At 37.7% G+C, this 15529-nt stretch overlaps 1 protein-coding gene across 1 annotated transcript; it reads left to right on the forward strand.

Annotated features, from left to right (window-relative positions):
• Positions 1–362: 362 nt before the first annotated feature.
• On the forward strand, positions 363–3268 carry LOC145061636 (protein DETOXIFICATION 40-like). The gene is made up of 7 exons (XM_079009170.1): positions 363–756; positions 1245–1876; positions 2055–2111; positions 2261–2499; positions 2661–2779; positions 2898–2984; positions 3087–3268. Exons 1-7 carry the CDS (start codon positions 436–438, stop codon positions 3141–3143), a joined length of 1512 nt encoding a protein of 503 aa, XP_078865296.1. The 5' UTR covers positions 363–435; the 3' UTR covers positions 3144–3268.
• Positions 3269–15529: the final 12261 nt, after the last annotated feature.

Below are 15529 nucleotides of genomic sequence, written 5' to 3' on the forward strand. Positions count from 1 at the left end.
GAATGAAAATGAGTGAAAAATGATGTTTGAGAACAAAAATGAATAAGAATTAGTGAGAATGCATGAAAATGACGATATTTTTAGAAGATTTAGCGTATTTGCATTACTAAACAACTTATTCACTTAGTAATTCTCATAAAATAGCACTGTCTACACTTCCACACAGTAATTGTCTATCTACATTATAACCTATATATATATATATATATATATATATATATATATATATATATATATATATATATATATATATATATATATATATATATATATATATATTCAAAAGACTATTCATATTTAGATGTTTTAAGATATATCATTCATTCGCCATCTAAATAAATTAAAAAAAGCGAAAATCGAAAGAACAAACATACAAAATGTTCTTTTCCTCTATAAAAGGAGATAACCGAAAGCCATCCACCCATTTTCACAAAAATGGAGTCCCAAAACAATGAACTTCATCAACCTTTCTTAGAACCCATTGAAGACTGTACTGCCGGCGGTCATGGCGGCAGTGCTGAGCTAGAGAGGGTGCTTTGCGACACAGAGACACCATTAATGAAGCGGCTTGTGGTAGCATCCAGGATCGAACTTAATCTTCTGTACAAGCTGGCTGCACCGGCGGTGATGGTTTATTTGATCAACAACGCCATGTCTATGTCCACCAGAATCTTTTCCGGCCAGCTTGGGAATCTAGAGCTCGCGGCGGCGTCCCTTGGTAACTCAGGGATTCAACTCTTTGCTTATGGTCTCATGGTGAGTTTCTGAATCCTGGTTCCCACTCACCACTTGTGTATGCGAGAGAGAGACTGAGATCAAGTTCCAGCTTGGGACCAGTTTTTTTGAACCAGTCCAGTCCAGTAAAATACGTATGCAAAGAAGATATTGAGAAAAAAATAAGTGAAAAAGGAAAAAATAAAATTGGCAAGTTTATTACATTAAACATTTAAAAAACAATTTATTTTCTTGCATATTTTTGCATTTAGTCCTTTAAACTGATAAACGTCACTTACAATTGTGTATGTACTTTTGTAGTTAAACAATAAAAAAGGGTTTATAATCGTTCAATTTCGTATATAATTTGACTCATTGTTGAATAAACACTTTTAATTATTGTACTTTAGCTAGTATAGTAGTAATAAAATTTGAGTAAACTACTAGTACATAAATTTGTTCATCAGAAAGCAAGATATCTTAAAGTGTCGATATACGATTTGACACGTTATTCTTATATGTCATTGTAGCTTGGAATGGGTAGTGCAGTGGAGACACTATGTGGCCAAGCATTTGGGGCACGAAAATACGATATGCTTGGAGTATACCTTCAAAGATCCGCGATTGTTCTTACATTGACAGGAATCCCAGTGACTATGATTTACGTTTTCTGTAAACCAATTTTACTTTTACTTGGTCAATCAGCATCAATGGCATCTGCTGCTGCCCTATTTGTCTACGGTCTCATACCTCAAGTATTCGCGTACGCCATTAACTTTCCAATACAAAAATTTCTTCAAGCTCAAAGTATCGTGACACCAAGCGCATATATTTCAGCTGGGACCCTCGTTGTGCACCTGATCCTTTCTTGGATCATCGTGTACAAGTTTGGGTTAGGCTTGATTGGGGCTTCGTTAGCTTTAAGCTTATCATGGTGGATCATAGTAGTAGGTCAGTTCATTTATATCTTGATGAGCGATAAATGTAAGGCAACATGGACCGGGTTCAACTCGAATGCATTTGGTGGGCTTTGGGACTTTGTAAAATTGTCTAGTGGATCCGCCGTGATGTTGTGTTTGGAGACATGGTATTTTCAGATACTTGTGTTGATTGCAGGGTTGCTAGAGAACCCCGAGCTAGCATTGGATGCACTTTCCGTTTGGTAACTCTTATCTTCATTAAGTTTTGCATAATCAAATTAATATAACCTTTGTTGGGCCATTTTGAAATAGCCCATTAAATGAACACATGGTTAAGACATAAGAGTAAGGATTTTTTTTTTTTTTTACACATGTTGTGTAATAACTCTTTATAGCATTAATTGTTTTTATATTATGTAGCATGGGTGTCAATGGATTGCTGTTTATGGTCTCAGTTGGGTTCAATGCAGCCGCTAGGTTAGTTTTTTGAAGCTTTAACGAATTAAATGACATAAATTTATTGTCATATAGTTTTTGTGTAATTATTGTAAAAGAAATTATAAATTAAACTTGCAATTAAACGTTTTGATGTAAACGGGTTACCGAATGTGCGATCATGAATATAGTGTTAGGGTTGGAAACGAGCTTGGAGCTGGAAACCCTAAAGCTGCAGCCTTTTCGGTGTTAACGGTGACTACTGTCTCTTTTCTCATATCGGTAGTGGAATCAATGATTGTTTTGTCGACGCGACATTTTATAAGCTATGCGTTTACCGGTGGTGAAACTGTAGCTAATGCAGTCTCGGATTTGTGTCCATTATTGGCTATCACTATCATTCTCAATGGCATCCAACCTGTGTTATCAGGTATATATATATATATATATATATATATATATATATATATATATATATATATATATATATATATATATATATATATATATGTGTGCATGTTATTTGAGATTTTGCATGCACATGCCCAAATACGATTGATTGTGAAAACTGACTTGAAATATGAATAAAAGGTGTGGCTGTCGGGTGTGGATGGCAAGCATATGTGGCGTATGTGAATGTTGGATGCTATTACATTGTCGGCATTCCACTCGGATGTCTTTTCGGCTTCTATTTCAATTTTGGAATCAAGGTATACAAAGTATACTGTATACATATACAATAACACTTTTTTTTTTTTTTTTTTTTTTTTTTTTTTTTTTTTTTTTACTTTGGAGAATAGTTATAATAGGATTCGTTTTAATGTGTAGGGAATATGGTCAGGCATGATTGGAGGCACCGCGATGCAAACTGTTATTTTATTATGGTCAACCTTTAATACGGACTGGAACAAAGAGGTAACTCAATATAAAATTATTGTTTTTTTTTAATATATTTGAAACTTTTTGACTTTCTTGAAAACAAAACTATATTTTAAATGGGGAAATTTAAATAACCAGGTGGAAAAAGCTAGCAAACGTTTGGATAAATGGGAAGCATCGAAAGAAACTGAATGAGTGAAAGTAAAAGTCAAAATCAAGTCCACTTGGTTAAATTCATTCATACCCAGGCTGAATAACATATCTTGTATTTCTTGTGATCATGGTTCCACTATTAAAAAACGAGAGATTCACGACAAAAAGTATCCAGTATTCCGATCAAATGGTTACACCTGACTTGCATGTTATTTTTAAACCACATGCTATGTACAAGATATAATTGATAAAACATAACAATTAAAGAAATAGTCCGACTCAAAAATAAAAAATAAAAGCTACGCGGCCACTGCTGCATCTTTCTAATCTCCGTCTACTAAATTGTTTTCCTAAGTCCAACGTAGCATTCCAGACATATCCTGAAGAGATATCAAACACTAATTGGTCCCATAAACAAGTATAAAAACCAACAATAACACAAATAACAAACTAGGATATGAAAACATGATAACAATGTCTAATAATGATAGCAACACATACCAATATATAACAAATCTAAATGATAGATAATTTTGTGAAGGCAACCCAAAAGGACCATGCTACAACCGGGTCAAGTACATACCAAATATAGTTATGTCTTAAACACCTAATCCAACAGTCTCCTACTTGGATAAGTCTAATAACTCTAGATGCAAGTACCACTTTAAAATCCGATTAACAATCGTAGCTCTCAAAAGCCGTTTTCGAACGCTGACACGTCCTTTAGATAAGGGATCGTATAGTCCTTCGTTATCAAGATATCATGTGGACAATCACATGGAACATAATCATACTTATTTTCAAGCAGTTTGTTTCTCGACCTTTGATTTGTCTGACATAGAACTTAATTGAACGCATCAATTCAGTCATGACCGAGCCCGACACATAAGTTAAAACAAGATCATCGAGGGGCCCAAGATATCGCTTTTAACCTCATAGGATAAAAGGAACATATAAACTTCGAGGTTTTGGCAAACTGTTTGGGACTTTCTTATGAAAGACATTTTTATGCTTTTGAAACCCAACCCGTTTTCTACTACGATCTTCCTTCCAATCATCATTCCGAGAAAGAATTCTAGAGGCCTTTCTAGTTAAAGAACTTCCTTTATATTCATTCTCTCCTCTTGATGACTCAAAATGTACAAACATTCTATTAGGACAATTCCTAGCTATATGACCACCAACACCACAGTTGAAACAAATATGTTTGTTATTGTTAAAACCTGTACTGCATTTTTCAGATTTGTTTTCCATACCAACACCCTTGCTTTTCTCACATGAACATGAACAAGAATTAGGTTGTGAGACAAGTGAGGGTGTATCAGATGGAAAAACTTGTGAAACTGATGGTTTTTCATTAGTATCAACAGAAACATTAGAATTGTCAACCACATCATCAAACACTTTAAAAACATTCAAACCAGTATCAGAAGGTGCAGTAAATTCACAAAAAACATTGTCACTTTCGACATCAGAAAAATTAAAGTCTTTATTTAAAACTAAAACTCCAGGTTCAGACTCAGTTTTATTTTCAGAAACAGATCCTTCAACTTCGTGCTTTGACTGATTTAAGGATTGATCTGCAGGAGAAGTAAAAATGTTAGTACTTTCAACATTAATAAATCCTCCCGAAACAAAACCAGACGACTTGCAATAAACCATGAATGGTTCATTGGCAATCTCCTCCTTAGACAAAGGTTGAAATTGATATGAATGGTTGAAAGGAGGAGGTACTTATCATACCCTAGACCCTTTGACTGATTATGTTTAAATTGCATGCAATGGTCTATCATATTGGCAACTACCTCTCTTGAAACATTAAACTTTCTAAAATCAAAATTAGCAGTTTCAAATTTGCCCTTTAATGTTTCAAGTTCAATAATTAACTCAGCGTTCTGTTTCTTTATGTAATCATAATTTTCACATTTATTACTGTAGTCTTCCTGTAGTCTTCTAAAGTCCTTTATTTTAGTTTATAACTGGGCCTTAAGAGGTTTTTGTCCTTTTTCTAAGTTGATAGCCCTCATATCTAAGGTCCTCTACTTCTCTACGTAGTGTTTCAATTTCCTCATGATGAATTTTAACATAATCAATACAAGCTTGAGAGCATGAAGGCAAACTTACCTCACTTTTCTTCGGTTTAGAAGTAAAAGATACCATCAATGCAAACTGCAGCTCCATCAGTTGATCTTCAGCTGCAACACTCTCTGTGGAAGCTTCACCACCGACTTGAGACAAATGAGCATTTTCAGGTCTTGATATATTCAGGGCCTGCATCTGATCCTCCCAGTCAAATGACTGAGCAGCCATGGCCTTCTCACTGTTGACCTGAGCACCGCTTTGATTGTTCCCTACTGCAACCATTGTCCGGTCATTGTTCCATCTTCTATCCGGCTGCGGGTACTCACGAGCAAAATGCCTTGGCTCGTGGCAGTTGAAACACGCAGCTTTCCCTTGTTGAACCCTACATTTTTATTAGCACTCATCCCCCAGTTATTCTTCCCGGTCTTCTTTGCAAACTGTTTTGCCCTGAAAACTGCCATGGCAATTTGCCATGTAATATCCATTTCTTCGACGTCTTCAGGATGTATCTGATCAAGATCAGCAAATGATAGTTGTGGGGGAAGATCTCCAGCTACAAGAGCATTGTAGCAGTTAACAAGTCCTGTAGCAAGAGATGGATTTTCATCACCCTCCTTGCTGTTTGAGGAGGAGGCCACATTTGAAGGAGAAGCAACTTGAGTAGAAGCGAATGATTGGTTCTGAGAGAAAGGCATGGCTGATGCAGCGGGAAGTGAAGTAGCTGATGGAGTGGAAAAAGACTGAATCTGAGCTTGCTGAGCAGCAAAGGGATGACCTGTAGAGGAAAAGGTGAAAGATAAAAGAGCATTGTTAGATGAGATTCCAAGGTTTGCAGCTGAGTACGAATTCACATGGTCTATCTCCCGCTGTTTATCATCAATATCACATGCCTTGATGATTGCCATCACTTCAGCGAGAGTAAGGCGATTTAAGTCTTTAGTCTTCTTGATAACTGCTACATTCGTGTCCCATGACTTTGGAAGGGCATTTAGTAGCTTCTTGTTTATTTCAGACTTTGTAAAGAAGATTCCAGCTACGCTCATCTCAGTGGTGAGAGTTGTGAACCGTTGAAGCTGCGCCTCCAGGGTCTCACCAGGAATGTAATTGAACATGTTGAACCTTTGACGCAGCATGTCTTGGCGACTCTCTTTCATATCTTTATTCCCTTCATATACTTCAATTAGGGCTTCCCACAAAGCCTTTGCTGAAGTATACTCCCTAAAACCTTGAGCTATATCCGGAGACAGGGCCATGGTTAGAGTGGTCAAAGCCCTTTCTTGCTCTTCAACCTTCTCAAAGTCTTCATCAGTGTAATTCTCAATTTTTTTGTCAACCACTTGCCCTGCAACAGTGGTGGTTATTATGAAAGGATCTTTTACGACGCTTCTCCAAATTTTGAAGTCCTTCATTTTGATATACTTCTCAATCCTGTACTTCCATTCAGGAAAACCTGCAACATACAATAGTCTTGGGATTCGAGTGGTTGTGCCCATTACAGAGTCCAGCTCATGGTGATGTGTTTGACTTTGTGAATCCATTTAAAATTAGTTTAAGTAGAAATTAAGTTATTAATTAAAAAGAATTTGAGTTTCCGGTCAAACAATAGTTCACGGTCAAAAAATGTTTACGGCCATAAACTCTGTTCACGGTCGAGTTTACGGTCGTAAAGAGTTTGCGGTTTAAGTTTACGGTCTAAGAGTCCAAGTTTCTGGTTGTTGAAGAATCCTTATTCACGGCCTAAGAATCAAGTTTACGGATCAAAAACTGAGTTGAGATTACGGCCATAATCTGTGTTTACGGCCGTAAGCTCTGGCCGTCATTTCCCAGAAATTCGAGAAAAACGTAATTTGTGAATTAAGCTTGAAACCCTTTCGCAGCAAACACCAACTTCAGTCTTAAACAATGAAGAATACGGTCAAAAATTCTATTGTAGGATGTTTTGACACTGGTTTTGTGTGACATCCCCAATTTCTTGGCAAGAAAAGACCGGTTTATTTATGCTTTATTTTAAAATCAGAGTGATCGTTTAAAGAAAACGGTTGCGAAATATGTTCTCAAAATAAAATATGATAAGAGTTTATCAAAGCATTTCGTTAAAGAAATGTATTTTCATTATATAACAAAATCTCGGGATGTGATGTTCAATACAGACCAAAAGCATAAACAGAACAAAATAGACCTTACAACAGTTATTTATAACTACTGATCAATAATCCAAAACCTCTCGTCAAGTCCACCAACTTATACTCTTGTGCCATTACCTATAATGCAAAGAAAACTGAGTGGGTCAGGCTTGGGAGCCTGGTGAGCATATAGGGTTTTCAACCCACAATAAATAATTAATTTAATTTCATCAACCAATAATAACCCAATTACCCATTCTCGTTATTCTAACTTTACATCCCTAAGAAAACTAACACAAGGGACCTAGTCTAAGAATATTTCATCGGGGCGACAACACATGCTTCGGGGGTTCCTCAGCAATATAAGTCAAATAAGGCAACCATGAGGGGGATGGAATACAGCGAATGAACACCCAAGTTCATTAACACCTACAGGTTATGAGTCTACTAGCGTTCCACTGGATTGTCTAGAAAAGTCTGTGGTCGTCATCTAAATTCCGCTAGATGACTGGATTACAATGACATCGAGGCCTCTCATCCTTTTATCACATGACAACTATCTACCCATGTTCTACCCAACATTTTATTAGATAAAATATACATTTTTAGACATAGTTTAAAACTTGTATAATATGTTCATTCAAAACACATTCCAGATAAAAGATGAGGCACATAAACATAACACATATTTCATAGAGAATAAATCATATCTATGAGATTAGAAGATAACATCGATACACTCACATAACACATATACTTAGTACATTCAAACAATACTTGTATTAAAATCGTGTTCATGAAAGGGACTATACACTCACACATATAAACAACTTTATATTATACACATAGCATGTATTTCATAGCAAATACTTAATATTTATATATTAGAAGAAAGTAACCACACACTGACACATATAAACAACAATATATATATATATATATATATATATATATATATATACACACACATAGCAAGTATTTTATAAAATACTTCATATCTATGTGTAAGATGAAAGTGACTATACACTCACTTGATCATAAGATGATCAGACAACACTACGGCTTGTAGAAGTAGTATTCTTCGGTAGATCTGGAAGATCTTCACAAAAACCGGACTCCTCGCAGGTAGAGCTTCGGCTCGGAAACTCTTTTCTTCTCGGGATGTTCGGGCTTCAGGATATTTCTTGCACGCAAATCGAGGTAAAACGGGAGAGAGAGGAGAGAAAATAGCAACCCTAAACGGCTGGCCCTTCAAATTTATTTATAGGGCAAATTTGGCCCTTGCCACGTCGTGGGCTTGGTCGTCACTGCATACGTCATCGCAAGTTGCGTCTAGGGGACTCCCGGAGGTGTCAGAAGACTTGCCACGTTGTGGCACTGCTTGCCACGTCATGGTCTCTGACACAGCTTTGGGGTTCGCGCCCCGAACTTCAGAAATTCATAACTTTCGCATACGAACTCCGTTTTCGACGTTCTTTATATCGACGCGAAGGTGAGATTATGCTCTACAACTCTCGTTTAGACTCCATTGGCTAATTTTGACTTTATTTTTAATATATTATAATTATATTACTTATATATTATTTTTAGTAGGCCGGGACAGGAAAACTTCGTTCGAAATTCATAACTCCTTTGTCACACCCCAAAACCGAGAACGGCGGAAACGTTATGGGGTGGAGGACGTCATGTAATGTATCACAACAATGCAAAGTAGTAAACAAGAAACAACATCATCCATTGCATTAATAGTATAATTTTGAATACATTTGAGTTCTTTCATAGTATAATTCTACATAATGAATAATCAAAATAAAGGACGAGTCTTGACCGCTCCGTCTTCACAAAACCTGGTAGTCATACCTGTCTATTTGTGACCTGGGAATACAAGTTATTTTGAAAGCGAGTATCAACAATAATGCTGGTGAATTCATAAGTATTTATGTGACTTTGATTTGTAAAGCTGTAAAGAAAGACCTGTAAATGTTTGAAGGAAAGTTTGTACTAATGAACATGTTTGTAAGTGATTGTAAACATTTGAAACTCTAGAAAATCCCATATTTTCTACTAGTATAAAAAGTAGTCTTCTACCAAGACCTGACTGTTTTAAATGTTTGCTATTAGAAATCCAATATTTGCCCATAAGTGGGTGGTAGTTTAAAAGTCCCAAAAATGAACTACAATGGTGTTTTTCATGCCTAAAATAGTAGATTTGTGTACATATAAAATCGCTAAGGTATTTGATAACCCCGTAAATCAACATGTTTTTAATACTCCATGTGAGTTTTATAACCATGCTAATGACCCAGACTGCCTGTAACAACGTTCTTCAGGCGTTGGAATGTTATGACGTTTGTCACCCCAGGACTGCCGGCCTAGCTGTAGCTAACAACTTAGGTGTGGGATTGTCAATCCTGTATAGATCTATACACAAGTATCACGCTCCCCCTACAAGGGATTATGGTATATAATACAGGACTTAATAATGCATACTCGAAAGTACGTGAAATGTCTCACAAACCTAGTATAAAACAGATTTATGTATGAAAATGTCCATTCGTTCTTGTATATGAAAATATCTCTTTGATATGGTACTTGTAGTATGTAAAATTTTCATGAATATCTAGTACATTATCTTATGTAATCGCATCTCTTGTAATTGTATGTCTTGAAATTGTATTCCTTGTAATTGTATGTAATCGTATCTCTTCATATAGTATGTAATGTATTAGTGTAGACTCATAAATAAACTGACTCTTGTGTGATTCCTTGCACTTGGAATGCTAAGTAGTATCTCTTAACTATACCTATTATAGTTACTAGTATTGTACGTGTATAACCGAAATATGCCCTTGCTACTCAAAGGTACCGAACCAATTGATGGAAACTTTTATGTCTATATATGTATACATGATATATATAACTAATATTTAGACAACATTCGGACGAATAACCGATTCCCTAAGGCCACATCCCAACGAGGAAAAGGAGATAAAGCGAGCTAGCCGTCCTAAGTCCTTTAAACATTACTTATATAACTATACATATATAGGCATGCATTTGACAATTTAAAAATATAAAAGAAACTTTGTAAAACCTTTGAAAAGCTTAATAAATAAGAAATGATGACTTGATGTCAGTTTATAAAACGATTTGAAAACAGTTTGTTTGATAAGAACAATTTTAAGTATAGGAAGACCTTTGTTTGAAACACGATTCTAACAGCGTTTGAATGGAAACATAAAATATGTAAGACAGTTTGATAAAGAGTTTTTAACATGTAAAAATGTTTGTCGTAAACTATTATAGTTTTTCCTAAAGTTTGTTTTGTTTGTATAGGTAAACCCTAGTGAAATGCTCACTCGTCATGTAAAGTGTAACTTTTGTAGTGACATAAATGAACACATAAACTCAAAGTATAGATATGAAACCGAAAGAAAGTGCGTGATTTGGAAGAAAACGAGATTTTCCCCGGGCGGCACCTTGATCGGAAAGTGATGAGATTCTCGAGAATCTCGGGGCTTCGGACCTTTGTCGGGGCTTAGATATGAAACCGAGAATTCGGGATTGTCGGAACGAAAAACGAGGTGAAAATGTGATTGAAATGAAGAAAATGAGCATGGATGGCCGGCACCGTCGCATTCTATTTATAGGGGTGGGAGAGGCCTCGTACGTTGGGCGTACTTCGGGCTTACGCGGGGTGTACCTCGTACGCTAGGCGTACTCTGAGGTTATGCTGGGCGCTCGCTTGCATCACTGCTGACCGCATCCTCGGGCGAAGTGCTTGGTCGACATGGACGATCCGGAGCCTAGCATCCGAGTACGCTGGGCGTACGAGGGTACGCTGGGCGTAAATTGTTTCGGTGTGTGTGCCACGAACTTGTAAAATCCGTAACTTTCGCACATGGGCTCCATTTTTGACGTTCTTTATATCCACGTGAAGGTGAGAAAATACTCTACAACTTTCATTTAGACTCCGTCGGCTAATTTTGACTTTATTTTTAATTATATTTTAATTAATAGGCCGGAACACGATAACTTCGTTAAAAATCCATAACTTCTTTATCCAACGTCTCAAATGTAATCAAAATTATACTATTAATGCAATGGATGATGTTGTTGCTTGTTTAATACTTTGCATTGTTGTGATACATTACATGACGTCCTCCGTCCCAGAACGTTTCCGCCGTTCTCGGTTTTGGGGTGTGACAGATTGGTATCAGAGCATTGTTTATAGTGAATTGAGTATATCAACCAATAAAAGATATACAAACTATAAATACAATGGGGATTAAAATACTCTGATAAAGAGTCTATACTTTTAAATAATAAAATACTTAAGTAAGTATACGTGCCTGCATTCATACTAAAATCAGTGTCACTAAGACAGAAAAAAAGTGTTACGATTGTTGGGCATCACAAGTGGACTTAGAGACATATAGTCAAAACTGGAATGATATAGCCTGATCAACTATATTATTCAAGGGTTGACTAGCATGTGCCTAAGTGCGATTGTGAGTTGCAACAAGTCTAAAAACTTACCCATAATACCACAATGAGAACAATAGAATATAAAATGCTATAGGAGTAATCTGTGTATCACTATAAACTACTTATGTGTTAGATTCTTATACCCCAATTACCGCATGGATAACATAGCTGGACCCCATCCCCACGACGACCCATACTTCCCGAACAAAGGCAATGCTGAATGGTTCAGAGAAGAACCTGAGAATGATCATCCAATCCCTTTTGAATGATCACCATGTTGAAGACCTTTTGGATGATGATAACTCCAAACCCGAGGATGAGGACCTACCCCCAGTAACTCCCAATTCAAATCCTAACCCTCGTCCAACTCTTCATGGCTCGAAGCTTCCTTGGATAGAATGCTTGGAAACATGGAGCGAAAAGCAAGATCAACCTATGTCGTCTAAAGGAGACCGAAGCTGCTACAACTTAAGCGAAGGGAGCTCAACAGACAGAGTTCTACCAACCCTGATCCGTAAAGTTGCCCGAAACGAAATTCATGGCAGGACGACTCTCCATTATATCGAAGAGGTTAAAAGCCAATGCAAAGAATGCATATCATCCACACCAATCATCTTGAAAACACTCGTGAGAGATCTGGAAGAGACCATGAGACCTTGCTGCAAGCATTAGCTAAAACACGAGCCGAAGCCATAGAGCTATGAGTATGCCAGAGAGTGTACGAAAGACACCTTCTTGATAATGGAACATCAATTGGCTGAACTAAGAGTTCACTAGAAGGATGACCGCCGCCAGTAAGATATGCTTTATTTCCCTTCCTTGTTTAAAGGAATCGTTTTCCTGTGAATGTCTTGTGTAGCATTTTTCTATCTTGTACTGTAAGTACTGTTAGTTAGACCTTTATGCAGTCAAAACCTTTCTACTCCGGATATGATGTAAGACCTTCTTCAAGATAAAATTTTCCTAAACTTATTACATCTTAAACATCGATGATATTGATAGTCGCCTAACTTCCGTGTCACTCTTTGTTCAAAAACCCTCATCATACCTTCGTTGGAGTTTATCTGAAACATGCTTTAGTCAAGTCATTGGACTATAGTAATATAACTCCGGAGACATTTCCAAATCTCTTTTAGTGGTAGGATCATGTTATTCACCAACCAACGATACATCGGCTTGAACGACAAACGTCTTAAGACCATTCTACAAACATACTTTTACTCTGTACTAGGACTGCATCATAGGGATGTAGGTCAAACCATCATGAACATACTTCCAATCCGTACTAGGACTGCATCAAAGGGATGTAGGTCAAACTTTCGAGAACATACTCTTACTCTTTACTTAAGCGATCGAAATACATCTAGGTTCAACCATAATATCTCACGAACTCCGTTTTCTTTCGTGTTACATAACCATGTCGCCGAAGAAAAGTAATCAACCCATCAGCCAAACACCAACTCTTCAGATTGATGCAGCTACCTTTCAAGCTGCAGTCTCAGCTGCCGTGACAGCTGTTCGGAATCACCTTAACGCTAACAACGCAAATGTTAGCGGGATGGTTTTCAATAATTCCAATCCAAGTAACAACCAAGTACACCCACGAGTAACAAGCTACCACGACACTCCGAACCTGAAACCAAAGAGCAATAAACGAAAATTATGGGATAGAGTTAAAGGCAAATCACCTCGAGGGACAAACAAGAAACCATCGCCGGTGGCAGCCTTCGCAGCCACGACGTCTGCAACTCCTACCACCAACACTACTAGTATCCCAATTATCCCTAACCCGGCCAGACAATATGCTGGAAACCTACCGAAGTGCAATAAGTGCAACTTCCATCACCTAGGTAGTTGTCGTCTGTTACACTGCAAGACCTGCAATAAGAACGGACACACTACCCGCTTCTGCAGGACTCGGGTCCAACACATTACTTCAACCACCAATGTCGAAATTTCTTGGATATGCCATCTATGTGGTTTAATGGGACACTTCAAGAGGGATTACCCAACAGAGAAGAACGACAGTGGAACAGGAGGAGTTTGACCTCAAAATGGAAAAAGGCAATGAAGGACCCAACTATAATAGGGACTCACTTCCAATCGTCAACACTAAGTATGCTGTTAAACATGTTTAATACAAGTGCAACTCGAGTCTTATCTTTTGAGAGATCCCGTCAGTAAAGGGGACCTTCGTGCTGCTTATACTTGCCTTTTGTAGTATACCTTGTTTGCAGCAATAGTCTTGTAGTAAAACCAAAGTACTGTAACTCTGTTAAAAGTTGCACTGTTGTGTTTTGTCTGTAACACCCTTATGATCAAATCTAATATCGTTATTTCCAAGTAAGTCCGATATCATCATACAACTTGACTCAATTCAATCCTCGCAATACCAGTTTCGTGCGTACTTATCCTTCTCCGAAAACGTCTTTCTAGCGAAGCCGTCATTCTAGAACATCGAAGTACTCATGCATAGAGTACCTCATGTTTCTTATCCTTTCCAAAGAAACCTCAGCAAACCTCCCCGAAGTACCACTCGTGCAGTACGTCAAGTTCAATCCAAAGACCTACCTTTTCAATCTTAATTATATACGACTCGTATACCCGAGACTGTGATGGATGAACCAGGTATGAGTTCTACTATGAACTTCAGGACGAAGACTGCCTAAGACTGCGAGTGATCGTGCTTCCGTAAGAATAAACTTAGAAATACCTATCCTTTTCCCTAATTCATGAGTAGTCATACTTTCTTTTAGATCTTCACGACAGCTAATCCACCCCAAGGTTTTGACATCATAATCAGTAGGAGTTGGTTAAGTCTACATCGAGCCGACATCAGGTGCTTTGATAAAGCAGTTCGTCCTAACCTCCCTAAACAACGAAGCCCTATTTATTTACAGCAACGAACCAAGTACGAACCCTCTCATCATTTCGTGTATGCAAACTCAGAAATGCTTACGAAAGGAATATCATGCATTCCTTGCACACATCGTCGAGACGTGCCGAGAAGTGAAGGACATTCAGAACATCCAAGAAGTATGCAGTTTTCCCGACACCTTTTCAGAAGGACAGCCGAGACTACCAACACAACGTCAAGTCGAATTCAGAATCGACTTAGTTCCAGGGGCTACCCCAGTAGCCAAATCACCTTATTGTCTATCTCCAATCGAGATGCAAGAACTTCCAAGCGAGCTTAACAAACTCCTCAGAATGGGGATTCTTTAGGCCAAGTTTCTCACTTGGAATAGCACTGGACTTGTCTGTAAACAAGAAAGAGCGTTCCAAACGCTAAAGTAAGCCTGATGCATCGCACCAATATTATCCCTCCCAAAAGGGATAGAATATTTCGTGGTGTAATGCGATGCATCCAACCAAGGGCTTGGTTGTGTTCTTAAGCAAGAGGAAAAGTCACTACCTATACCTCAAGACAGGTTAAGACACAGGAGGTTGACTATTCAACACACGATCTTGAGTCAGGAGCAGCGGTAATTGCTCTGAATATCTGGAGACACTACTTGTAGGTTACAAGGTGTAATACTCTCACAGACCACAAAAACACTCAACACACATTCGACAAAGAAGAGTTATCACCCCAGTGAAGGCAAGCGAAAGAAGCAAAGTTGTATCCCGATAGTGAAAGGTTCGCTGGAATGCCAAGCGAGGACCAGAGTTCACTTAAGAACACGAGTAGCAAATAAAAACTTCTATCCGTAGCATGATTATAAATGCTGCTTA

This window comes from Lactuca serriola, chromosome 7 (genome assembly GCF_051521515.1).
Source record: "Lactuca serriola cultivar US96UC23 chromosome 7, Lser_US96UC23_V15, whole genome shotgun sequence".
In the NCBI taxonomy this organism is placed as follows: domain Eukaryota; kingdom Viridiplantae; phylum Streptophyta; class Magnoliopsida; order Asterales; family Asteraceae; genus Lactuca; species Lactuca serriola.